Source organism: Condylura cristata, unplaced genomic scaffold (assembly GCF_000260355.1).
Source record: "Condylura cristata isolate star-nosed mole 26May11 unplaced genomic scaffold, ConCri1.0 scaffold00011, whole genome shotgun sequence".
NCBI classification, from domain to species: domain Eukaryota; kingdom Metazoa; phylum Chordata; class Mammalia; order Eulipotyphla; family Talpidae; genus Condylura; species Condylura cristata.
Genome location: NW_004567112.1, coordinates 19,054,077 through 19,079,874, shown reverse-complemented (window position 1 = coordinate 19,079,874; position 25,798 = coordinate 19,054,077). Strand labels below are relative to the sequence as shown.

Below are 25,798 nucleotides of genomic sequence, written 5' to 3'. Positions count from 1 at the left end.
TTCCAAGAGCTTAAAAAAATATAATTTGAGTTAGCAATCCCATTCCTGGGATTCTATTTCAAGCAAGTAATCCAAGACCCACAACATCTGTAAGAACAGTGATGTTGATAATGGCATAATTTGTCAATGAGAAAATTACCTAAATGTTTATCAGTGGAATGTTAACAATAATAACGTCCTTTACTTAAGTAACACTTTGTACAAGGCAATATTCAGAGTTTTTCATGGGTTGATTCATTTAATTCTCTCAACAAGTGAGAGTAATATAATCTCAATTTAAAAACAAAGAAATTGTGTTGTCTAAATGCAGTTGCCATGGTCATACAACTAAAAGGTGGTAGAGCCAGGATTAAAACATTAAAACCCATCATCATCGGCTTTTGTAACCATTACACTCTACTGCCTCTCAGCAGAATGGAATTATGATATATCAGCACAGTGCACTGCAGTCTCATTAATGATTTATTAAAACCTTGAAAATTCATATATTATAAACTTAAATGAAAAAAACAAGATACATTTATGCACACTCAGTTACTATTTCAACTATGTGAAAAGGGCGAAGAAATGAGACTGCATTCAAGTGTTTTTCTCTTCTTTCTTCTTTTCTGTTTTCCAAATTTTATATACTGTATTCAAATTTTTATTTTAAACAAGAAGCAACTGGAGAGTACTCATCTGTTTACTGGCAAGAGAATGAATCCCAATATACTCTTTGTTGTCAAAACCTTATTTTTTTTTAAAGATTTATTTATTTGTACATACAGAACTGGGGTACAGGCCAGAGGCTCCAGGGCAGTGAGAGGATTCACCAGGGACGGAGTGGGGAGCAGAACAGGCAGCTCCACGAAGTACACTGCTGAGGGGAGCAGCGGGCGGGCCAGGAGAGGTCTGCTGCGCCCTGTGGTGGCCTCGGGGGCGGGCGGGGATCGAACTCATGCTGAAGCAGCTTTAGCTTCTCAGTGCAGTGCTTTAACCCGCTGCGCCACCAGGGAGGGCCACAAAACCTTATTTATTTATTTATTTATTTATTTAAGTAACACTAATAAGGCAGCAAGGTAGAGCAGATAAAAATTATGGCTCAGAATGGAAAGTCTTGGGGTGAAAAAATTGAACCACTGACCCCTTTAAGGAAAAGCAGCCAGTAAAATGGTACAGACAAGTCCTATGGTTACAGTGAAACTCAAAGAAGACAATTCAGGTGAAAATTAATAGGAAAGCAATTTGACATGATTTCTCAACTTTGATCAAGGTACTCCTTCTTCCCTTCCAGGTTAGAGGGGCTGTAACATCCCTCCTCTGCCCCTGAAGAGTCTGTCGTGCTTATCAAGTCCAGTGGCCTCAGAGCCCAGGGAATATTTCTCCTATAGCTAATTCCTATCATGCAAAGCCTGTGAAGCAGCCAAACTGAGGGTGCATCTGAGTATTAGTATCACTGCCTCTTCCTCTTTAACACTAACCATAACAACATTGTGTTGAAAGGACCAGAACTGCCTTGGCCTCTTCTGCATTCAGACTGACCTTTAGATAATAGGTGTTTTAACCCCATTAGAAATCAAGATATGTGCCTTCTTCAAAGAAAAAACCCTCAAATAAAGTCAGTAGTAAAACTTACAAGTGAGCTGTATTCATTGGCTTGCTAGATGTCAAATATGTTACATTAGAAATTGAAGTTGACAGTTAACACTTAGAGCACTACATAGCTAAAAGTGCCTATGACTACAATAAAATCTCCAACAAATATAAGAGAGTTGAAATTTATAGGCAGTCTCACTAATAAGTAGCTTCAGGAAAAAATTTTAATACTAGTCCCAACGGAGCTGTCTTATTCAAACTTACAATTGACTGACATGATGCACAAAATCAAACTTGGGTACAAAGTAGTGAGAGATGCATGAAGAGATATGGACCACAAAATGGCAGAATGAGAAACTACCATGAAAATAAATTTGTTCCCAATGGGGTCTAATTTCACGTATTCCATAATCCACCAGCCCACTTTGGACCTACTGAAAACACAAAGAAAAGCCCATCGTGGCTCCTTACTTCTCTGAGCATTTTAGTGCCAGGCTTTTCTCACAATGTGAATGTAAAGTAAGAAAGAATACATGAAAACACTTCATACGGGGGGCGCTACCCTGTTTATCAAAAGGCTCTTGTTCCTCCTTTGATCTCAATGGTGAAAGAATAGAAGTGAGAAGAGAAAGGAGGTTTGCAGCATCAAAGCTTTACCCACAGCCAACTTTTCAGGATGAGAAGATGAATGGAGCTATCTGAAGATACAGAAAACGCCAACTGTACCATTAGAACCACCCAGGTGCCAAGTTCTAATTCATAGCCTCAAGGACAGTGAAAACACTTCACTCTCTCAGACTTCCTCACTGCAGCCTCCCTGACCCAGCAAGGTCAGGAAAGAGACATCAGCAAACCTCCCCTCTCTTTATCCTGGTGCCCTACTAGAGTGAATGACTCTCCTGGAAAACACAGTTCCAGCATTCCCCTGACTAACGCAGACTCAAGGCACTGACTCTTACCAATGGTTGTGTGTCTCAACCGGGCCATGACCCCTGGGCCATGGAACTCTCGGGGGAAGATGATGTACTGGACAGCACACAGTAACTCTGCAGAGGAAGGGTCAGAACCAGTGGGCACAGCTGAGGGCCACACACCTAAGAACATACGGTCCACGAGCAGCCTGTGCCCTCAAATACCTCTGTTGTGCTGCTGCCAGCGAGACATTTATTTCCCAGAAAACAAAAGATCTTGATCCTCGGGTTGACAGAAAAACATCCTCGGCACTCTCCTGGCTCAGTCAAGGAGTCATTTCAAATTTGAGTTAAAGCCAGCCTCCTTAACTATCATTCCCTGGATAGGCTCCTAACCGTGATGACACGGATTTGAGAACCTCTGGAAGAAATAAAGCTGTAAATATGAGCAGAGCAGAGAGGAAATGTAAACAGTAAATACATACACAGTTCCAGAAGAAGGAAACAAAAATATGGAACACAGATTCACAGTTTAATCTACTTGCAAACCCAAGATTTACTGAAAGACTTGATACAACAAGCAGAGGACGTGTGCCAACTGGTGCTTGCATATAAACAACATAGGTTCTGAATTAATATTAACATCTGTTGAAATATAACAATTGGCAAATCTCCATGTCCTTAATTGATACGTAAACTCAAATTACAGTTATGACTAGCAAGCTCTCTAAATTTAAGCAAGACACCCCCTACACTCCTAGGGGTGTTAGAAAAGTTAAGATAGAAGACAAAAAGACAGGTATCCCCTAGATCTCAGGCTACCAGGAATTAGCTACTGACCCATCAGCATCCACAACATTAAACAAGCCCAACATTTTCTAAGGCTTTTGAACCTGAAAACAACTTATCTCTTGTTTACACATTTTACTTAGATCCAGTTATGCTGTTGATCACAAACTGGCCCATTTCTAAGGGAACTTCCTACAACAACCTAATTCTAATGCAACAGAGACTACTTCACTGTAGAGGTGCATTTTTTATTGCTGACATAACAAATTACCATAATCTTGGTGACTTAAAACAATACAAATTCATTATCTTACAATTCTGTAAGTCAGAAACCCAAGGCAGTTTTCATTAGGCTAAAATCAAGCCCTCATAGGGCCACTTACTTGTCGTTATAGCGTCTAGAGGCTGCACATTCGTCATCCTGTGTGTCCTCCCTCCACCTGCAAAGCTAGCAACATTGCACTTGTTAACATAATTATACCTCTCTCTGATTACAGGCAGGGAAAATCTACCCTTACATATATTGTCCATGATTTTTTAAAAGATTTATTTATTTGTGCATACAAAACTGGAGTACAGGCCAGAGGTGCAGAGGTGGTGGAAGGATTCACTAGGGACACAGTGGGGAGCAGAACAGGCCAACTGACAAGTATACTGCTGAGGGGAGCAGCGGGCAGGTCAGGAGAGGTCTGCCGCGCCATGTGGTCACCTCCAGGGCAGGGATTGAACTCATGTTGAAGTGGCTTTAGTTTCTCAGTGTGTGCTTTAACCCACTGCACCACCAGGGAGGGCACTGTCCATGATTTTTAAGGCAAGAAACTACTCTCATCAATATCACACTACACACTATTTAAAGTCAATTTTTTTAAAAGATTTATTTTATTTATGCATCCGGAACTGGGGTATAGGCCAGAAGTGAGTAGAGGGTAAGAGGCTTTACCAGAGACAGAGTGGGGAGCAGAGCAGGAAAACTGACTGAAATACACTTTTGAGGGGAGCAGCAGGTGAGACGGGAGAGGTCTGCTGCGCCATGTGGGTCAGCTCCCTGGCCAGAGATCACATGTGTGTTAGAAAGGCAATTATTGGCTCATTGCTTGGATCTCCTGGAAACAGAGGCTCCCAGAGGTCCTGACCCAGTGAAGTCCCACAACCAGTTACTGTAGCACCCACATATTGAGCATGGCCATTGAGAACTCCGTACCAAAGTGGAAATAGTACTAGCAAGACGGAACCAAACCTGAGCCCTCTGGCATATATATTCCACCTGCAGAATGGGGTGACCTCCAAATTCTTTAGTCCCTCCCTGATAGACACCACAGCGCTAAGAAGGTCATTTATCACTCGGATGCCTTGGTAAGACCATCGGGACCAAGCAAGTAAACAGAAAAGGGGGTTCATACACTTCACAGACAGCCATACCACCATCACATATGCTGACATTCCGGGGAGATCTGCTGCTTTTTACCTGGCAATGGTACTTCTCTCCATAAAGGATGGAATTCAAGTGTCAACAAAAATAAGCCAAACCTCAGACATATTAGCACTGGATGCTCTAGTCAACAATCTGTTCCACTTAAGCACTTTTCCCATCCCCTGAATCATTCTAAAAAGTAGCAAAAAGTTCTAATCCAAGGTACATTTCTCAATTTGGGGTAAAGAATACTCAGAATCTGACATTGAGATTATATGTATATTATTGATACCCAAATTATATATCAAGGTCATATGTATCTCTGCATATACCAAAACCATATTGCAAGGTCTTGTTAAGATACTACTACTTTAAGGGCCCTCCCTGGTGGCGCAGCGGGTTAAAGCACAGCACTAAGATATTACTACTTTAAGACATTACTATTATCACTTTTGGTATTCCAAACATTTATAGTGACCAAGATGCACATTTCAGTATCAAAATATTGAATATTTTGATGCAAGCTCTTGAATAATGCTTTTAGTACACCTTAATTCCCTTTCCCATATAAGATTGCAAACCTCAAAAAAAAATGCCATATGGCTTAAACATTTTTAAGTTTCATTAGATGAAACACTGAAGTTAATGAAAAATTAAATATTTTTCAATACTTTCTAAAATTCTTTAATAAACTTGAATACTGTTTGAACTGGCTCCAAACAGCTGAAATCAGTTCTGACCCATTCAAAATTGGCTGAAACTGGTTCAAAGTAGATTAAATCAGTTCCAACTCATTCATTCCTGTTCAGACCAGTTTTAGCTGGTTCAAATCTGCTGAAAGCAGTTCCATTTTGTTCTGAATAGGTCAAACCAGTTCACACCAGCTGAGACCAGTTCAAACCAGCCAGAACCAGTTCCAACTGATTCAAACAAGTTCTGACAGGTTCAGACCAGTACAGACCTATCTCAACCAGCTTTCACCAGTACCAACAGGCTTCAAACAGCTGAAACTGGCTCCAACTGGTTCATGGCAGCTCAAATTAGCTGAAAGGCCAGTTCTGACCAGCTCAGACAACCTGAAACTGGTTCCAATTGGCTGAAATCGGTTCTGACTGGCAATAACCAGTTCTAACTGGTTCAAAAGCTGAAATCAAGACTGACTAGTACAAGCCAACTGAAATTGAAACCAACTAAAACTGAAACCAACTGACACTGGCTCCAACTTGCTTAAATCAGCTAAACCAGTTCAAACTGGCTCCAATCAACTAAAACCAGTTCCAAATGGAAAAAACCTGTTCTGACTGGCTCAAAATGGCTGAAACCAGGTCTGACTTGTTCAATGCAACTGAAGCTAAAACCTCTAACACTGGTTCTGGCTGGCTCAAACCCACTGAAAGCAGTTCTGACTTCTTCAAAGCAACAGTTGAGTACTATTATCAGAGCTATGTTTGAAGAAGACCCTTTTTAGATCTTTATGAATCATGCAGCCCAAGAGCAACCTCTCAGCTAACAAAATTTAGCATTATCCAGGAACTGAAATGTTATCAAAACTCATCTCCAAAATCCCTCCCAGTTCAAAAATTAGTGGTCTGTCCTGAAGTAGAAATGAAGAGAACACACTCGAGATATGGAACTGCATTATTCCATTCTTCCTGCACTTGAAGTTTGGAGTGGTTGAATTGTGTCAAATAAACGCTTTTAGTTTTTCTTATTTCTTGCCTCTAATTTCCAAATGCTAATCAACAACTTTCCATTGATGAAGTGTCCAAAACTAAAAACAGCATGCCAGGTGTTATTTTACTAGAGCCAAACAGAAAGAGCCATTATCGCCCTACTGTGACAAGAGGCCAGTGTCAGATTTTCTCACACTGTTATACAACAGACTTATATCTAATTTGCCATTTAGCCTTGCCCTTGGGCCTTTTACAGACATTCCTGTTTTCCAGGTGTTATCCTCCCTATGAAAAGTTTTCTTTCCAATTATTTTTCCCCAGGTGACTCTGTTTGAAAATTTTCCAAGTTGAGAATCATTGTCTCTGACATATTGCTAATGTTTTATATAATTTCTCTGGCTTTCCTCGTGTTTGCAGCCTATCCTATTTTGGGGTCATCTGCAAATTTCATTAAGTTTGTGAACAGGATATAGCTGGAAGGGAATTGTTGAGGGACCCATCTTCTGTTCCTTTATTAGTTAGGAGTTGGTGATAGAAATGTAGAAGGAATCAGTTCATGAGAAGTAGCATTCACCTCTGCTTTTTTCTTACACACACACACACACACACACACAATGCATTCACTTAAAGATGTTTTCAATTCCATGAGTCTCTGTTTCAAAAAAAAAAAAAGTAAAACTACTTGTCATGATACAGAAATAAATCTCTATAACAGGATTCCTTAATAAAAGAATTATAAGCATGGTGACACTGGGATTTTCATCACTTTATCTGGTCAGAACCAGTTTCAACCAATTTGAAACATTCTGAACCCATTTTCTGTAGTCAGATCTGGTTTGAAACTGTTTTATTCAGCCTGAATCATTTTGAACTCTTTTGAATCAGTCAGAACTAAAACTAGGTTGAGCCAGGTCTACCCTTCAGGACTGGCAAGAAGAGGTGAGAACCAGTTTGAATGGGTTTGAACCAATTTTCCCAGTCAGAACCATTTTGAGCCAATTTATTTCTGGTCAGAAGTGGTTTGAGTTTGTTTCATCTAATTAGAACTGTTTTGAACAAATGAGAACCAAGTTAAATAAGTTGGACCTGCTTTTTTTCAGTCAGAACCAATTTGAGCCTGTTGATCCACTCAGAACGGGTCAGAACTAATTTGAGCCATTCAGAAACATTTTGAACCAATTTGAGCTCTTTTTTCCAGTCAGAACTAGCTTGGACTGTCTCAAAACCAGTTATGATAGGTCAGAAATAGTTTAAACCAGTTTGAGATGCTTTGAGCTAGTATTTTTGTGGTCAGAATCAGAACCAATTTGAAGCAGTTGTTTTTCTGGTGAGAAAAGCTGGTTTATGACATCAGAACTGGTTTACACTGGTCAGAACCATTTTTAACTGGTTTGAGCCATTTTTTTCCCAGTCAGAATCAGTTAGAACCTGCATGAACAGGCTTCAGTGGTTTGAGTCAGTCAGAATGGTCAGAAGCAGTTTGAACAGGTCAGAACTAGTTTGGACCAATTTGAACTAGTTCTATCTTGTCAGAACTGGTTTGAGCAGGTCAGAACCAGCTTGAACTAGTTTGAACTGGCTTCATCCATTCCTAACACATTTGAACCAGTTTTCTACAGGCAGAGCTGATTTGAATCAATTTGAACTGGTTTTATATGGTCAGAACTGTTTGAACTAGTTTGAACCATTTTTCTCTGGTCAGAACTTTTATGAACTTATTTAAACTGGTACTGTTCATTAGAACTGATTTTCTCCAGTCAGTCAGTTTTCTCCAGACAGAACTAGTTTGAACCACTTTTATCAGTTTGAAGAGGTCAAAACCAGTTTTATCCAGCCAAAGTCAGTTTTCTATATTCAGAACCAATCAGATGCAATTTGAACCTTGAAAGGATCAGAACCAGTTTGAACTAGTTTGAACCTGTTTTCTCTGGTCTGAACTTGTTTCAACTAGTTTTACCCACTTAGAACCAGTCAGAACTAATTTTATCCAGTTGGAACCAGTTTTTTTCAGTCAGAACTGTGTTGGTCTGAATAATTATGTCAGAACTAGACAACCAGTCCGAACTGACTTGAACCATTATTATTTATTCAGAATGAGTCAGAGCCACTATGAACCTGTTTTTTCCAGACAAAGCCAGTTTTCTCAAATCAATGCTGATTTTTTTACCCTGCAATTATATTCACAATATGTTTTCATTGTTGTCTCCTTGTGTGCATGTGCAACTTTCTAGAGAAAAGGCTCATAGACTTCATTAGAAAAAGACTCAATAATTGTTAATAGCATTGATGCAAATGGGGATAAGATCATTTTTACAGTTCTTTCTTAGTGTTTGTGTATAAAAGAAATTATTTTTTTGAAAGTTTTTTATTAGATTAGGAAAAATGCTCTGGATATGTTTCATAAGAACTAGTGAATTCAAAGAGTTAAGAACCACTCTTTTATGTCATTCTTAAAAATGAACTAATAGTCAATTGGATTAAAAAGATGTGGTACATATATACAATGGAATATTACTCAGCAACCAAAAAAAGAGAAACACATGTCTTTTGCAGCAACTTGGATGGAGCTGGAAAAGATCATGCTTAGTGAGATAAGCCAGAAAGAAAGAAAAATACCAGATGGTTTCACTCACAGCAGGAGTATAATGGACCAGGCGAGAAAATCACAAGAATAATGAACAGCCATATACCAGAGACATTTTGTGGGGGTGGAGTGGGAAATGGGATCAAAAACGGGGGGTGGGAAGGGAAGTGCACGGGATTATGGTGATGGCACACGGGTTACTTGGTGATGGGAAACCTGCAGGGATTACAATTGAGATGGGGGGAAAATGTACAAAATGATGTGCAAATAAACTGTTATAAAAAAAATGAACTAATAGTCAAATGACACTATGAACAGCTCCTTGGTAGGAATAATTAATTAGATAGGTAAGCATATGTCTGGTTCAAGTCTGTTATCCTCAATGGACTCTAAGCTCATGATGGCAAGAATAGCATTTGCCTCTGCCCGATATCTAGCACAAGGTCTGTACATTCTGAAATAGTATAGTCATGAGATTAGAGGTACTTATTTTTTTTAAAGATTTATTTATTTATGCATACAGAACAGGGGTACAGGCCAGCAGTGCAGGAGCTGTGAGAGGATTCACCAGAGTCATAGTGGGGAGCAAAACAGGAAGATTGAGAAGTACACTGCTGAGGGGAGCAGCAGGCAAGATAGGAGAGGTCTGTTGCACCATGTGGGTGACCTCTGGGCCCACCCAGCTTTGCAATATTACGCTTTAACCCTTTGCACCATCAGGGAGGGCTCTAAAGGTAAGTACTATTTCCTCCATCTCACTAAGAAGTGAGCAGTTACCCATTTTCTAAGCTAAGAAGACAATGAACATTCAGATTCTGGAGAGCTATTTTTGGCAGCTCTTCCTTGCTAGAACCTGTCCCTAGGAATCCCTTCAGTTATAGCACTGTTCTAGAAACCCAGTACTTTTCCAGAAACTCCTGTTTAGTAAAGGAAATGTACTAATTTCTTAGATTCTTTTCACCAATGTATCTTAGCCTTTATTCATTGACTCATGAGAAATAAAGGGGCTTAAAAAGCTTCCATTTCACAGAGGAGAACATGGTGCCAGAAAAATGAATTGATTTTTCTAAGCCCAACATTTGTTAACAACATTGATGCAAATGGGGATAAGATCATTTTTTACAGTTCTTGTGTGTGTGTATATATATATGTATGGATGTATGTATAATAGTATGTATGTATATATAAAAACAAAATTATGTTTTCAAAGAATTTTTTATTAGAATAGGATAAAATGCTTTGGATACCCTAAGTAATAGAAGTAGACTAGAATTATGTGTATAACATGTATTCAATTACAAAGTATAAAAATATGAGGGGATGTATGTATATGTGCCTATTTTTTCAATTACTTATTTAGAAAAAAAAATGAAAGTCAGCCAAATTATTTATCTTTCTTTGGTGGGTAATAGCTTATTTTTATTTATGTTTTTCTGCATTAAAAAATTATTGGTGGCGCAACAGTTAGGACACAGCTCTGCAAGCTGGCCATAGCTGCATCAGTGCAAGTTTGATTCCCCTGCCAGAGGTGATCCACATGGTGCGTCAGACCTCTCCTGACCAGCCTGTTGCTCCCCTCAGCAGTGTATTTTGTCTATTTGCCTGTTCTGCTCCTCACTCTGTCTCTGGTGAATCCTCTCACCGCCTCTGCACCTCTGGACTGTACCCCAGTTCTTTATACATAAATAAATAAATATTTTTTTAAAAATTATTCTTAATGAGTATGTCATACTTGGTAATCAAAAAGTCAGGTTTTTTAATTCCTGACCTAATATCTTTAAAAGGTTTTATTTTGGTATTAGTTGATCAGTTCTGCAAGATGAAGTATCAACCTAGAGCTGGGACTTGGTAAATTCAAACAGTACACAGAATTCAGTGAAAAGTTTTCCTCCTAGTGCCCTGGTGGTTCAACAAGTTAAAGCACAGCCCTGTGAAGCTATCATAGCCACTGCAGCAAGAATTCGATCCCTCGTAATGGGACCACATGTTGTAGCAGATCTCTCCTTGACCACTTGCTCTTCCCCCTCAGCAGTGTATTTCAGTCCATCTGCCTGTTCTACTCTCCACTCTGTCCTGCCTCTGATGAATCCTTCTGGCCTGTAACCCTGTTCTGTATGCTTAAATAAATAAATCTTTTAAATATCTATATTTAACATACACACACACACACACACATATATTTTTTCCTCCTAGACCTTTGTGGGGACAGAACAGTTCTGTGCTCTCATCACAGTGGTTAGATAAATCTACACATGATATGGACCACATCATACCAATTTCAATTTCCTGCTTTTGATATTATACCATAGTTGATATGCACCTAATGGGGAAACTGAGCCTGGAATCTCGGTATTTCCAGTTACTGGATAGACAGATGGTAGACATGTAGATGGGAGATATATCTCAACAAAAGTCATACAGAAATAGATGTATCTTTTTTTTAAAAAAAAGATTTATTTGTGCATACAGAACTGGGGTACAGGCCAGAGGCTCAGGGGTGGTGAAAGGCTTCACCAGAGACAGAGTGGGGAATAGAACAGGCAGAGCGACGAAGTACACTGCTGAGGGGAGCAGCGGGCGGGTCAGGAGAGGTCTGCCGCGCCATGTGGTCACCTCCAGGGCAGGCGGGAATCGAACTCACGCGGAGGCGGCTTTAGATTCTCAGTGCTATGCTTTAACCCGCTGCGCCACCAGGGAGGGCCTAGATGTGTCTTTTTTAAAGATTTATTTATTCATGCATCAGAATGGGGTACAGGCCAGAGGTTCCCCGGGGCGAGAGGATTCACCAGAGACAGAGTGGGGAGCAGACTGATGAAGTACACTGCTGAGGGGAGCAGGGGGTGGGTCTGCTGCACCATGTGGATCTGCTCCCTGGCTGGGGATCGAATTCGTGCTGCAGTGACTTCTGAGAGCTGCATAGTGAGGAGCTTTAACCTGTTACGCCACCAGGGAAAGCCCATAAATACTTTAATGAATATACATGTATAGTATTATACATACTTTTCAGCCCCGTGCTACTTTTCAGCTATTCCTATGTATATTTTTCCATAACACAAATTCATGGATCTACGTCATTCCTCATCCCTTCCCCTGCTGCACAGTATTCCATCACACAGTGTTATTCATAATTTATTCCAGCAGCTTCTTACTCTGGCCATGGGGATCTTAACACGGAATTGAATTTAACTAACTTGGAAATTTTTACGTGGAAGGTCATGGAAGTCGAGGTTTACGTGGAAGTTGAAACCAAAGTATTCAGATCCAAGACTTGTTTCCAGAATATCCTTTGACCAGAAGGGGGAACGCAAAAGGGAGAAGGAGAGACGAAATGCTGGGAAATTTCCTCCGCCAATGGGGAAGCTGTGGCGCCCAAAGGAATAACTGCCGGGTAGGGGTTCGCGGAGGGGCACCCTACTGCTGGCGGCCGTGCTGGGAACCAGGCTGCAGCTCAGATATACCCAAGTGTGTCGGTGTTCCATACGGTGCAGTGATGCGTGGCCATCTCTGGCCTCCCGCAGGAACCACCTGCCCCGGCAGGGTCTGAACCCTCAAGTCTCCAGCCCACGCTTGCAGGGGGCGTACACGTGGTGACCTGCCTAGGGCAGGGTTGCGGGCTCCGGCTCCTCCTCCCTCCAGCTCCAGCTCGGCTTTCTGCAGTATCACGTGCAGCCGCGCCGGGTGCAGGATGGCGGCGGCCACAGCGGTGGGTGTCAGGCTCCGGGATTGCTGCAGCCGGGGTGCTGTGCTACTGCTCTTCTTCTCCCTGTCCCCTCGACCCCCGGCCGCCGCCGCCTGGTTGCTGGGCCTGCGGCCCGAGGACACCGCAGGAGGCCGCGTGTCCCTGGAGGGGGGAACCCTGCGCGCGGCCGAAGGCACCAGCTTCCTCCTGCGCGTCTATTTCCAGCCCGGGCCCGCGGCGCCCGCGGCGCCAGTGCCCGCACCCACCCTTTCCCCGGGGGAGAACGGCACCGGCGATTGGGCTCCGCGACTCGTGTTTATCGAGGAACCCCCGGGCGGGAGCGGCGTGGCCCCCAGTGCGGTCCCCACGCGCCCGCCGGGGCCGCAGCGCTGCCGCGAGCAGAGCGACTGGGCATCGGACGTGGAGGTCCTGGGGCCACTGCGCCCCGGAGGCGTGGCGGGCTCGGCTCTAGTCCAGGTGCGGGTGCGGGAGCTGCGTAAGGGCGAGGCAGAGCGGGGCGGCGCGGGCGGTGGCGGGAAGCTCTTCTCGCTGTGCGCCTGGGATGGGCGCTCTTGGCACCATCACGGCGCCGCGGGCGGCTTCCTGCTGCGCGTCCGCCCGCGTCTATACGGCCCGGGCGGGGACCTGCTGCCCCCGGCGTGGCTGCGGGTGCTGGGGGCCCTCCTGCTGCTCGCCCTGTCTGCCCTGTTCAGCGGCCTGCGCTTGAGTCTGCTCTCGCTGGACCCGGTGGAGTTACGGGTGCTGCGGAACAGCGGCTCGGCCGCCGAGCAGGAACAGGCGCGCCGCGTGCAGGCCGTGCGCGGGAGGGGAACCCATCTGCTCTGCACCCTGCTCCTGGGCCAAGCCGGAGCCAACGCGGCCTTGGCCGGCTGGTTGTACGCCTCGCTACCGCCGGGCGTCGGGGGCACGGGGGAAGATTACGGAGAGGCGGGGATTCACTTCCCCTGGCTACCCGCGCTTGTGTGCACGGGCGCCGTGTTCCTGGGCGCCGAAATCTGCCCCTACTCGGTGTGTTCACGGCACGGACTGGCCATCGCCTCGCACAGCGTGTGCCTGACCCGGCTCCTGATGGCTGCAGCCTTTCCTGTGTGCTACCCGCTGGGCCGCCTGCTGGACTGGGCGCTGCGCCAGGAGATCAGCACCTTCTACACCAGGGAGAAGCTGCTGGAGACGCTGCGGGCTGCTGACCCCTACAGCGACCTGGTGAAGGAGGAGCTCAACATTATTCAGGGCGCCCTGGAGCTGCGCACCAAGGTGGTGGAGGAAGTGCTGACCCCGCTTGGGGACTGTTTCATGCTGCGCTCCGATGCTGTGCTGGATTTCGCCACCGTCTCCGAGATCCTGCGCAGCGGCTACACTCGCATCCCGGTCTACGAGGGCGACCAGAGGCACAACATTGTGGACATTCTGTTTGTCAAAGATTTGGCCTTCGTGGACCCCGACGACTGCACGCCACTCCTCACCGTCACTCGCTTCTACAACCGGCCCCTGCACTGCGTCTTCAATGATACGCGGCTGGACACGGTGCTGGAGGAGTTTAAGAAGGGTGAGCAATGGTCTATGTCCTCCCTCAACTCCTCCTCCCTTCAAAAGTATTACCATTTCCTGAGCATGTGGCTCAGGTCTCCAAAACACCTGCTCTCCTCTAGTACCAAAAACTCTAGGAACACCCCACCTGGGGGCCCCCTGACTCTCATTTCACTTTCGGGACCCTCCTTGGAGCTGAGGAGCCCCAAGTCTCTCCCCCTACATCCAACACACCTGTGCACTATGTTCCATACCAGAATTTTTTCCGGACCTATCATTGCTTGTTGGATTGTGCTTGTTGGACAGGGGATAGCCTGGAGAGGTCATTGCATAGTCCTGCTCCCCATCTCCACCTCACCTCCTTCCCCCATGACACTAGGAAACTCTAGAGTTTCCATAATCAGCAGCCTTTGCTTTATACCCCTCCTTGGCAATAAGCTCGCCATTTCCAGGGTAAACTAATGCCATTGCTGGACAGCTCCAGCTGTCCCCAGTGTCTTTCTTGCATGGGAAAGAAGTTTGTCTCCTGTTTCTTTCTGGGTCCTATCTCTGCCCTTTGACTCACATGGAGCAAGCCACAGAGACCTTAGAGAACCTTCCCCCATCAGCCATGGTCAACCCCTCAGGGGTCACCTAAGCTGGAGATTCAAAGTTGACTAAGGCAGCAAGGTCCTGATATTTCTGGGAACCTGTCCCAGGAAATCACCAATGTAAACCTGAGGAAATATTCTGGTAAAAAACAACTAGAAAACGTGTATATCCAGAGAATAGGGTTTCCTTCAGAGTAGTCAGCCCCTCCCTTGAAAGCCTGTAACATGTTTACTACATGTCTGGGCCTTGTCTTTGGAAACAGCTTTCTGGGGTTGAATACAATTCTCACACACACACAAAAAATTTTCAGCCTGGAGACTTTAGGATGGCTCTCCTTGCCTTTAGCGTTTGATGGCTCCCCAAGTTAACTAAGGGGGACCCCTGTTGCTTTTGAAAATCAAATCTACCTTCAGAAGTCACCACGGAGAGCAGTCAGAAGACTTTCACAAACCTCGACAGCAACCCCAGAAATTATATGTGGGCAATGACATGGTTAGAATAAGTGTAGAACCTTTCAGAAAGACTTTTTTGAAGGAGGAACTGCACGTGAGTTATCATGTTGTTTTTTAAACAAAACAAAATATCAAACCCCTAACTTTGTTTAAAAAGTCAGTCTTTAAATCAATCTTCCCTGTGACTAGCTGGACTCTTATTTGACTGTGGCTTTTATTTTGTTATGTAAAGTTCATTCTCATTATCTCAACATCACAGGGACTCCTTAGGACTTTGCAAACAGAGAAATCTGGGGGATTTCTACTGCCATGATATTTTTAAACAGGTGAAATGGTATCAAATATTAAAATGTAGCTTGAGGGGTGGAGGGAGGATGTCTGAAAGCTGCTTTCATCTCAGATCTGGGGAGAGAACAGCCCTGAAATTGTTGCTGGCATGGTGGGGAGAGGGAAAGGAATATATATTGTAATTCTGCTGTCCCCGCTGGGCCGCTGTCTCCCCCTCTTCTCCCTTGTCACCCCCCTCCCAGTCCTTGCATGACTCATTCCCACTCTTCTCTGACGTTCCTCATCCACTCTTAGAATTATTCTCACATTCTGTGTTCCTTAAAGCAGGGAATCTTGAATCTGGGCATAAAAACTATGAAAGTATGTATCACAGCCTCCATGACAAGGCCCCACAGACTGGATGGCTTTAAACAACAGAAGTTTAGCTCTGGGAGCTGGAATCCAAGATCAAGGTGTCAGCAGATTTGCTTTGTTCCAAGGCCTCTCTCTTGGCTTGCAGCAGCTGCCTTCTTGCTGTGCGCTTACATGGTCACCCCTCAATCCGTGTGTGCTCACCCCGTGTCTCCGTGCTTTAGTCTCTTCCTGGAAGGGCACTAGTCAGATTGAAGTGGGGCCCACCCTATCAGTCTCATTTTAATTTACCCACCTCTTCATGTGATATTTTACATAGAGTGCAGCTAAGAGACTTTGCCATGTGCTATCAGAAAACATTTTTAGTAAAAATCCTCTGAGCTCATTCATACTTTCATTTAATATTTACTAAGTATCAACATGGTATTAGACAACCACCAGGGGAGAAGATAGAACTGCTCTCAGGAAGTTGACGGTCCTCAAGGGGGTACAGTGTTAGAATAAGAACAGTCTTCAGATAAAGGAATTGTGTCTTTCTAACCTTTGTGTCTCCAGCACCTTGCACAGTGCCTTGCACATACAAGGCATTGCCAAAAAGCCCATTACTGAGCTGTAATGAATGCTGTTGCCGAACTTCTAAATCTGATCTGAAAAAAGATTCATAAGCATTCCTTCAGTAATTTGTAATTAGGTAGATCACTACAGAGAACAGGCTATTGCAGTGAGCACCATGTCAAGGGAGATATTTCCATGTCCCCTCGGAGCCTTGTTCCTTCCTCAGAATGTGTCCATAAACCAGCAGCATGGCCCTCCCTGGAGGCTCTTTAGAAGTGCAGAGTTTCAAGCCTCACTCTAAATCCACCAAATGAAAATTTGCATTTTAACAAGCCCTTGGGTGATTCATGTGTACATTTGAGAAAGTTTGAGAAGCATTGCCTTCTGAGAACCTTTACACACAGTGATTGGTAGATTTACTTAGGATAGAATTAATACAAGGAATTACCAAGGTGGGTGTACTCCAGCTCTAAACTATATAGCAAAATGCTCATTTTCTATGGGAGTTCTATTTGCACTGTAGATTAATAGAGGAAAGCCAAGCTGACTTCCTTTTTTTAAAAAAAAAAAATTTATTTATTTATGCCTACAAGAATTGGGGTACAGGCCAGAGGTGCGGGGAATGAGAGGATTCACCGGAAACAGAGTGGGGAGCAGAACAGTGACCGAAGCACACTGCTGAGGAGGGCAGCAGGCGAGACAGGAGAGGTCTGCTGAGCCGTGTGGGTCAGCTCCCTGACCAGGTATCGAACTTGTGCTGCTGTCGCTGCAGATAGCTTCAGAGAGTGTGCTTTAACCCCTTGCACCACCAGGGAGGGCCTGCCTTCCTTTCTTTACAATTAAAAAGAACTTTTAAAACAAGTGGTCATAGCCCTTCCCTCACTTCTTTGCATCTCAAGTAATTTAACCAACTGAACAATCCCTTTAGAGGGTAGGAGAGGAGAATGGTAATATTAACAGGAACAAGTTGTCGTTAACTGAGCAAACACTCTGCCTCACACATGCAGAGCCTTTACATCCACACAACAACCCTCTTGGGTAGGTCTTATCAGCTCCATTTTATAAATGAAGAAACTGAAGCTCAGATCAGTTGCTCCATAACTGACAACCAACTGATGAGATTTCAATGAAGTCTGCAGGACTCACGGCCAGCTCTCCCTGCTCCCCTCTGTACATGTCTTATTCTAGCCTCCACCCCAGGACACCAATCACCACAGAGCTCAAAGCTGGCTTTTCATCTCCAACTTGCTGTCTATGGCTCACTTGCCTCAAACTGAAGTTAAAAATGTGGGCTTTATCATGACAACAGTTGCTAACATGGACATGGCATTTTACAAAACATTTCTGCCTCCCCTCTCATAGCTGATGCTGACAACCACTCGCAGTTACAGATGAGGCTACTAAGACCCCCAAGGCCTGCCTCTGATCACCACTCAGTCCATAGGTTACAAGTCCAGGGTTGTAGCCAGGTCATGACTCCAAAGCTCTTGTCCATGTCGAATTTACCTCTTTATTACTTATAAGCTCCAGGTTGCTGGAAGTGGGGCAAGCACAATGTTCCTTCCAGCTAGCATGCCAGCTTCACAATGAGAAAGTCTTTCTCCCACTGGGCCGTGAGAGCCTTGAAGTCAAGAAGGGGTCTTTTGAGTTCATATTCTCAAGACAAGCACATTGTCTACCCTGACTAGGGGATGACTAAACACTGTTGAAGAAATGGTATTAAGTACTATGAAATGGTATTAACTTCTATATTTCTGTGCTTGAGTGAGGTTAATTCTAAGTACATAATAGTGTGGTTCCATTGACTACACCAATTGCTCCTCTTCCTGGGTTCTGTACCCGTTATTGGCCTCAGCGTCTCTCTAGTCTTCTGGACCAGAAACCTTTCCTTCATCCCACCCTCATGCTTACTGTCTTAGCCTGCTTGGGCTCCATAGCAAATGCCATGGACTGTGTGACTTAAACTCCAGAAATTTACTTTCTCACAATTCTAGAGGCTGCATGTCCAAGCTTCCAGCTGATCCTGGCAAGAGCTGCCTTTCCTTGTTCCTTGGTGCATGGAGAGAGAGAAATTTGATCCCACTGGGATTAGAGTTTTAATGTATTAATTTAGAGGCAGGTGGAGTGGGTAGAGAGATGCACACACATTCAGTCCATCACTGCTGAAGTCTGCGGAGTATTTGAAACAAAGCCTGCCAAAAACTTGCCAACATTGCACCCAAGACATTTCAGACACACACACACACACACACACACACGTTTTATTTCTACTGAGAATAGGGTACATGAGATACAATCCGTGCTCTCAAAGAGCCAGTAGCCTGATGGGAAATAGTATTTCCTTTTGTAGAGCTACAAGGCAGGCTAGATTCCCCTTTTCCTCTGGCTTCCAACATTGCAATTGAAAAGTCCTATCTCAGCATGAAAGTGTATGGACGAGACAGACAGACCTGTGCATATATCACTAAAACAAAGATGCTGTGATCGAAAATATATTTTCACTGACAAATAATCTGGTTGAAAAGTCATTGTTTTGTCCTTGTACTCCGACTTCCGGTATGATCTATTTTTAGCAAGAAGAATAACCATCCCATTGTTTAATTATATTCAAAACAAACCAAAATATCACTGCTACAGTCTTTGTCTTCCATAGAAGAAAAAGCTGTCTTCAATGAAAGTGATATTTCACTGGTAAAATTAGCTGTAATATGCTTTTAAATGTTTTAAGCATTGCTAGATAAAAGTAAAATTTAGAATGAGGTGCTTACTTCTCAATAATAATTAGAGCAAACCACGAGCAAAGCATGGTCCGTCATGTATTGGAAGAACAGAAGAACAAGTAAAACTAATTCACCCAACAAGATGTTAACATTGTCAGTTTGTTAATTCTTTCTTTAGACATTTTCATTAGGGTTGCTGTAATATGCTCTATAATAATTATCTCAGACTAGCAGAAGATTGAATATTATTATACTAAATAATAGGAGAATGGGGTTGGAAGGGCAGTGGCGTTCCTCAGAGACTGACTGATTCACACCTTTTTTTAGATTGAGTTATCTTTTCCAAGGCATAGCAGCCTTCATTGCCAGACTATCTTTTTATCTAATTTAAACCCCACATGCTGCAGTTAAATTCCATTTCTTCTTTTTATCATTCTTTGGCGTCTCCTTTTATTTGAAGAATAGAGTAACTCACCTCAGGTCCACTTTGTAAAGATCAAATATATTTGATGGTGTCTCTGGTTCTTTTAAAGCATTTGGGTGTCTCAGGGGAGGGGGCCTATGAATTTTCCTAGAACTCTCTTAAGCTGCTCTCTACCTCCAAGGACCCCTGGACCTTCAGTAATATATCTTCACCTTTTTTGTTACTGCTGTTTGGTCCTTTCCAAATTGATATTTTTCTCAGTTCTTTCTTGACATTCATCTGTCAGGCCTCCTGCCTGGGGCTTGCCATCAAGTAAGGAGATAGACACTAACCAGTAAATAATCACGTGTGGTGACAAATGATTTGCAGAAAAAGCATAGGGAATGATGAGAATATGTAATAGGAGAGCCCGACCTAGGTGAAGATAGTCTCCTCCCTCACCAAGGGATGCTTGCACTGAATCTAAAGGGTGACAAGAAGAAATTCCAGAGGAAGAGCTCTCCAGAAGGGGCCTGGCATGCTGTCTCTGAAATAAAAGGCCGCTGGTAGGCACTCTGTGTGCTTGCTGGGCTAGGTAACCTCCATGGGGGGAAGCACCACCTTGCCAGCCCACTCTCCCTCGGCCCCTAGGGGTTGTGGCTGTTGTGTGGGCAGTTCAGGTCAGTGACAGTCACTGAGTGCGGTCCAGTGGCGCCGGCTGAAAGATATGGAAGGAAATGAGGGGAGACCGTGCCCTCAGGAGCAGGCAAGGAAAAAGGTGGGAGGAATAACCCAGGGGACAGGCAAGGGCATCCAGAAAAAAACTGGACGCAGGGGTGATGTTTGCTGGAAGGGACTAGCAAAGTTTCTTTGGGGAAATGGCAGGAGAGAGCCTCTGATAAACTGTTATGAGGGGGAAGGCACCCCAACTGAGATAGGGGCTTGGATCAGAAAAGTGATGCAGAGAGGAAGCTGATGTCTGAATGCTAGTGACATGATGGTCATAATGCAGCTTTTCTTTCAGGAATATGGGGAGCTAAGCAAGTGAGGTATTTGTCATCCATAGTTTTGTTCCCTCCAAATGCAAAACTGTATATTGTAACCACTTTTTGGCAGTATTGTGTCTAGAATGTTTTATAAACCCAGTCCTGCCTTCATTAGCAAGAGATCCTTCACCTGTTCCTTTCTTGACGAACAGGATTGTGGTATTTTATGCTGTATCATTAGGCAGTTCTCAGTCTACTTTGTTCTTTTTCTCCATGCTCTGGCTGTCTATCACCTGCTAGTTCTCTTTGACTCAGCCTCAAGCAAATCCCTGCCCCCACAGCACTCATCATCACAAATCTCTCTGTTATTTTGCAGCTTCTATTGAACTGAGAAACCAAGTAAATACACGTGTCGGGAGTTGTGTGTCTGGTATAGATAGCTAGCTAAAATAAATATTTGTTGCGTAAATGATGAATTGGGCTTTGACTAGGAAGCTAGTGTGTAGGGTTATAGGGTGGGTGTATGGGCCTGAGATAGTTCCTTTTGGGACCAAATTCAAAGGATGCAAACTCAGACTTCCAAATAATGGGTAGGTACTTGGCTATTTTTGCAGTGTTGCTTAGCAAGCCAAACTGCCAGCCGGCTTAGCTTCTAATGACGAACAACTATTTTTTATGCCCTGGTGATGCTGGTTACCATGGTGCTCAGGGTGACATAGCTGGGTTTTTCTCATAATTGCCTTTTAGTGGCTCAAGAAAATGTTTTGTGATAAAAGCATATTCCTTTTCTGATGAAGTAGAACAAGGCAATAATTATAAAGCGTAGCCTTTAAAAACGAGAAAAGACAGCTTTGCTTTTCCAAACCATAGTGGTTGCTGTAGGGATGATGTAAGGTTTTTAGGTTTCCTTACAGATTTTCAGGACACTAACTTGATTTGGTTGGACAATAAAGACTCTAGGCAGTGTCAAGGTAGCTTTTTCTCCTCTCATTCCAATATAGTCCTTCAGCAGGAAGATGTAAGTGTTAGGGCTTTCTAGCCTTTCATAGGACACCAAAGACTTTAACTATTGGCACTGTTAAAATTCTCATATAACATCTGTCATTGCAAAGTAATATCCTATAAAGTCAAACAGTTTTTTAGCCCAGGACAAGCTTATAAAATTAGTTTTTGAACAAGAAGGAAAACCTTGGAGATCACTTAGTTTCACCCTTTCATTTTAAGATGGAGAAAATCAAGACCCTAAAAAGAAAAATAATTTTAAAAGCCATGAAACACTCTTTTGGTTGCAAAGCCTTTACCTTTGCAAAGACCTTTTCAAAATAGTAACTCATTTTGTGCTCACGGTGCGTGCAAAGTCAGTAGTGTTCTCCCCTTTTGGATATGAGGCCCCTGGATCTAGAAATGTGGGTGAGAAGCCACATCTGTGACTCACCGCCTCACCATGGAGCCACAGACAGATGGTCATAGATGCCTGGGCTCAGATCCCAGCTCTTCTGCTTACCAGCTGTTTGTATCTTCCCTCTTCTTAAAATGACAATGATGCCACTACCTTGTAGATTTACAGGGAGGCGAAAGATAATGCCTGTGCAGCATTTAAGACAATTCACCATTTGCTTCTTATCTCACTGATCTAGTTCTTATCTCACTGATCTAGTTAAAGGCATTGTATCTTCTTAGTCATTTGGTATAGCAAGTGTGTTCTCTGATCCAATCCATGTAAAAGTCATGGTCTAGAATAAGAAAACAAACATGAGAGCTGTTTACATTAGGTGAGGCCCCAGGAGACCAAGACTGAGCTATGGCAATTTCCTTATATATCTTTTATCCTGTCATCAGCTAGTATTAGATTTCCTCTCCATCACTCTCCCCTTTCTCAGACATCCCAGGGAAATTTAAAATATGACCATGTAAACAAATCTTACAGCCAGATCAATGAAGCCCCTCTAAGCTCCACACTGTCCACTAAAATGAAATATCAGATGTGGGCAGGGTAGGGCCGGAAGGCAGAATTACTGTGAGCAGGTGACTCCTTATTTCCCCTTCTCTGATCAAAGCCGTTGTCCTTCCTTGGTAACTCACTAGTGAGGTATTGAGTATAAGCACTGCAAACTTTCCTACAAGTTCTGGCCACTTACAAATTAAGTTCCCAAGGCTCTTGACACTGAGCTAGGTAACCTGAGAGTCAGTCTGAAGGATGAAGTCTACAAGTTAGAGAAAGCACTGACCATGGAGGCAGAAGGAAACAAATTTGTTACCTGTCCTCAGAATACTAATTGTAGGTCTTGGGAAATCACTGTTTTTCTAAGTCTCAATTTCCTCATCTCTGTATTAGAGTAACAATCTCCATTCTGCAAGGATATGACAAACATCAGGTTGTGTCTGCACCCAGCAACTGCAGGAATGACAATCACCATGATCCCAAAAGCTGGACAGTGGAGTGAATATTGACCTTTGCTCTCAAGAATCACTTAGTTTAGATAAGAAAAAGTGGGGCGAACACTGGAGTAGCAGCAGGCTGTCTCCATCTGGAGTGAGGACCTTCCAGTGGGCAGGTTTTGAGGTCCTTGTTGAGTCTGTATTCAAACCACCCCACCCCCGGTCCCCCTCTGCCAGAACCACAACTGTCTCTTCTCCCAAGGGCCAGTGCTGTAATCATAGCTCCTGGGCTGGCCCCCAGCTAACTGACCTGCTGGACAATTAAGGCCATTCCCGTTTGCCTTTCAGTGTATCATCCTCATATCTGATGTTAATTTGTGGCCTGAGAATGACGCCATCTACCAGAGCTTAGACAATCCACTTGGGCTGGTTTTTAAGTGGGGGATCCTGGTTATGTTTTGCCTGAATAGAGAAGTACACTGGCCTCATGAGCAAACTGTCAAGCCATTTCTGTGCCTGAGGGACTCGAGTAGTGTCCAGCCTCAGCTAGATTTACCTTAACACTTTTCTCCAAACCCTAGCAGGGATTGGTGCTGTTCAGTCCCTTAAGTTCAAATGTTGGCTCCACCATTTATTAACTGAATATCCTTGGGCAAGTTAGCTTCTGAGTGGGGAATAAGCATTTTGCTAGAGCGGGGGAAAGAGGGCAATGTGGAGCTCTACCTGCGAGCCTTTGATGGTGAGTGGAAGAACTCACAAATGATTCTTCCTGCTAACTAGTACATGTTACTGAAATGGGGAAATGAAGCTTTTGGAAGCAATGGGTCAGCTCTTCATGGAAAGGATTAGAGCTGGAAACACTGGGGGGCTTGATCAGTTAGAATGTCACTGCACCTGTTCAAGGTGTGATGTGGCTATGGGAAGTGAAGACTAGACACTTGGAATTGAAAGGGGGAAAGTCTCCAGAACATTACCTTCTACACAGGTCTTTCTCAGTCTCCTTTACTGGTTGTTCCTATGTCTTATTCACTGGCCCGTCCTCAACACATGGACTGGACCTGTTCCCTTGAGACACACACATATTTGAGTGTCAGTGTGGCATTTCTCTGACCCTAGAGCTGAGAGCTCAGGGCTCAGAAATGGATCTCTTTGTCCCCTTTGCTTATTTCATGTTTTTCTCCAAAGATTCTCCAGGTTTACATTTCCAGCTGCTGGACATTGCCCCTTAGAAATCTCAAAGCTCTCTCAAGCTTAAACCTGTCCAAAGCCCAGCTCCTGCTCTATTTGCCAAACCCACACTTCACACTCTGTTCCCAAGTCCCTTCCTGTTGTTCTCTCTTACCCATGCCCAGCCCCTCAGAGAGGCTCAGCTGTCAGCAGATCTGGAGAAGCTGGAGCTCCCCACCCCTCTGTCACTCTCCCAGTCAAGCCACCAGCATCTCTTGTCAGAGCATCCTGGGAGGTCTCTCTCTGCTCCCACCTCTGCCCACTTGGTGGGCTCTCTAGACACAAGTCTCTAGAAAGATCCTTTTACAACATAGATAACACCACTTTTTGCAACACACATACAAACACAAAACTGCTTTTTTTTTTTTTTTATCATTCTGAATAAAGCCAACGTCCTTTCAAAGACCTTCTGGGCTCTGTAGCAGCACCTGTCCTGCCCACCTGTCCTGCCTGTCACAGCCTGACCTTGGCTCTGACCCCGTCCTTTCCTATATCCTGCACCCGCCACACCAGTGTCCTTGCCCTTCCTAGGCACATCAGCCATGGGTCCAGCTCAGGCCTCTGCATTTTGTTCCACTGCAGGGATGCCCCCCAGATGTCCACGGGGCTCCTGCCTCACTGCCTTCTGGGCTTCATTTAAACATCACCTATTGGGGAGCTTGGGCCTAGCTTCCTCTACCTGAAACTAGAACACCTGTTCACTCACCTCCCCCTCCCCACCCGCCCTCAAACCCCCTCGCCGCCCTGTGCTTCCAAAAGGAAAGTGATTTGTTCCTGGTGCTCATCGCTGTGATTCTAGTATCTTGAGAAGTGCTTGGTTCTTGCGGGTATTCAATAAAATGCTCGGTGAAAGAATGCAGGATGAGAAGGGAAAGCTGGAAGGCTGGCAGAATGTGAGGATTTTTTCCCCTAATCTTTCCTAAAGGAAATGAAGTTTTTTAAAAAATGAGTGGTCGAGGGATGACTGAGAAAGAGGAGTCTGATGTGCCACTTACTATAGTGAAGCAGGAGAAAGAGGGGCTGAGCGGGTTCCGGTTTGGGTAAACGATCTTGGTGAGCAAGGGGACAGCTCAGGCAGTGTCTAAAATAGAAGGAGCGTTCAGAATAGAGCTGATGTTAAAATATAAATTTAGCTCTCGGGAAAACGGCAGTGGTGATATTTAAAGTGAGGGACTCGGCTGGGAGCTTAGTTGAGAGGAGAGAGAAGAGCAGAGGGCTGAGGGTGGAACAGAGGGTCTGGACCACAAATTCCCATGAAAATCACCAAAAGAGGTTTTAAAGCTTCCCACTATTGGGACTGCACCCCAAACCAATTACATCAGCACTTGGGTGGGGGAGACATGGGTGTCAGTAGTTGTTAAACCTCCCAGGAGACTCTTCCGTGTGGGTGGGGTTGAGAATCACCAAGCTAGAATCTTTGAGACATGTTTATCTTTAGGTGCAGATGAAGTAATGAAAGCAGGAGAGTATAATAGCGGGGTGAAGCCAGGATAATCTTCACTGATTCGTCTTTCCTCAAATATGCATAAGTAGCACCTGACGCTCCCTATGGAAATGCAGGTTCTGAATGATTGCCATTCAGGTGGGGGCTGGGTTCTGCAGAAATGCTGCTATTTCTGGTCCAAAGACCACACTTTTGAGTCGCAAGTCAGTGTCAAGAGTGCAACTTCTCAAGC

At 44.1% G+C, this 25,798-nt stretch overlaps 1 protein-coding gene across 1 annotated transcript in view; it reads left to right on the top strand.

Annotated features, from left to right (window-relative positions):
* Positions 1–12,390: 12,390 nt before the first annotated feature.
* CNNM1 (cyclin and CBS domain divalent metal cation transport mediator 1) overlaps positions 12,391–25,798 on the top strand; it is a 48,280-nt gene continuing 34,872 nt past the window's right edge. Inside the window, exon 1 of the mRNA XM_012723462.1 lies at positions 12,391–14,189. Coding sequence (XP_012578916.1) covers positions 12,629–14,189 — 1,561 coding nt within the window. The 5' untranslated portion in view covers positions 12,391–12,628. The remainder of the gene's footprint in view (positions 14,190–25,798) is intronic.